Source organism: Octopus bimaculoides, chromosome 4, assembly GCF_001194135.2.
Source record: "Octopus bimaculoides isolate UCB-OBI-ISO-001 chromosome 4, ASM119413v2, whole genome shotgun sequence".
Classification (NCBI taxonomy): Eukaryota; Metazoa; Mollusca; class Cephalopoda; order Octopoda; family Octopodidae; genus Octopus; species Octopus bimaculoides.
This window is the reverse complement of record NC_068984.1, coordinates 112606051-112607380: the sequence shown is the minus strand read 5'-3', so window position 1 is coordinate 112607380 and position 1330 is coordinate 112606051. Positions and strand designations below refer to the sequence as shown.

Below are 1330 nucleotides of genomic sequence, written 5' to 3'. Positions count from 1 at the left end.
ATCTTCTTTCCTTTAATTTTTCCAATATCTGGAGTTTATAGGTTTTCTTTCAAGGACCATAGCTGATCTAAACTATTATGATCATTATCATTATAATTATTATTATCATTATCATTATTATTATTATTATTATTATTATTATTATTATTATAATCATTAATATTATTATTATTGTTATTTGCTAATATGATGAATTTGTTTCTAGTGTTGAGTTGGTAGAAAGAATAATTCACTTAAACCAAATGCCATGCAATTTAAAATTTTCTCTGTTTCCACAATCTAATTTTTTAAAACCACACTGAAAACAGACTGTGTCTTTCATCCCATGTAGCTTGATAGCATTTCTACCAGGGATATGCTGGGCTCAGATCCATTAACCATTAATTAAACATATGTTCCTACAAGTACTTTAGCTTAGAAACATTAATATCATTATAACTTAGAGGCATTCATTTTTATTTTCTTATGTCTGTCAATAAAGTTGTATCTACAGTGATTCATAAACAAGTCTTAAAAAAGTGAGAATTAATAAGTATTTCTTTTTTATGGCTAAGTGTGGAAAATATTCATTGATAAAATTTACATTTTTCACATTTCTTTCTTTCTGTCTTTCTTTCATGCACGGAGATTTATAAACCACCATGGTCTTCCTCCAAGCAAGTTTGTTTCTTTGGAAATCTCAAATGGCTTCTGAATCAAGACATCCTTTCATTTATTGATGGTTGTGAAAAGATCATCTTTTCTCATTTTCTTTTTCATATTTTTTTAAAAATGTATATATATATATATATATATATATATATATATATATATATATATATATATATATATATATATGTATGTATGTAAGTATGTTTGTATGTAGACGTATCTTTTCACTTTTCTTTCTGTCTTTCATTCTTTGATCGTTTTCAGATATCGTTTTATTTCTCATTTGTCATCGCATTTCAGATATGTTATCATCGTTATTTTGTGTTTGCTTTAAGCCTATGTCCAGCCATCTGTTTGTTTGTGTACGTGTGTGTACGTGTGTGTGTGTGTGTGTTTTTTTTTTTTTTAATTTTTTTTTTTTTTTTAGGCCATCTTGAGGAAGTGCAAACTTATAAGTTAGGCACTAAAAGTCAGAAATTAGACATATAATGGTCTGCTACTCTTCAGCTCAAAGTGTCGCTCCATGAACCGTTCCCATGGTACTTCACTGAAACCAGAAGAAAAGAAATCCTCTCCTCAGAAAACCTTGTGCTTGTCTTGGATATTTGGTCAAGCATCATTCATTCTACATATTCTTATGGGATTCCTCAGATTCTCGCTCTTTCTCTCCGTTTAATCA

At 28.6% G+C, this 1330-nt stretch overlaps 1 protein-coding gene across 3 annotated transcripts in view; it reads right to left on the bottom strand.

Moving 5' to 3' along the window:
- Positions 1-1028: 1028 nt before the first annotated feature.
- The window catches only part of LOC106878542 (myocyte-specific enhancer factor 2C), a 350263-nt gene continuing 349961 nt past the window's right edge, over positions 1029-1330 (bottom strand). For all 3 annotated transcript variants that reach the window (XM_052967356.1, XM_052967355.1, XM_052967357.1), the window contains one exon: positions 1029-1198. In XM_052967356.1, the coding sequence (XP_052823316.1) occupies positions 1129-1198 (70 nt within the window). In that variant the 3' untranslated portion in view covers positions 1029-1128. The remainder of the gene's footprint in view (positions 1199-1330) is intronic.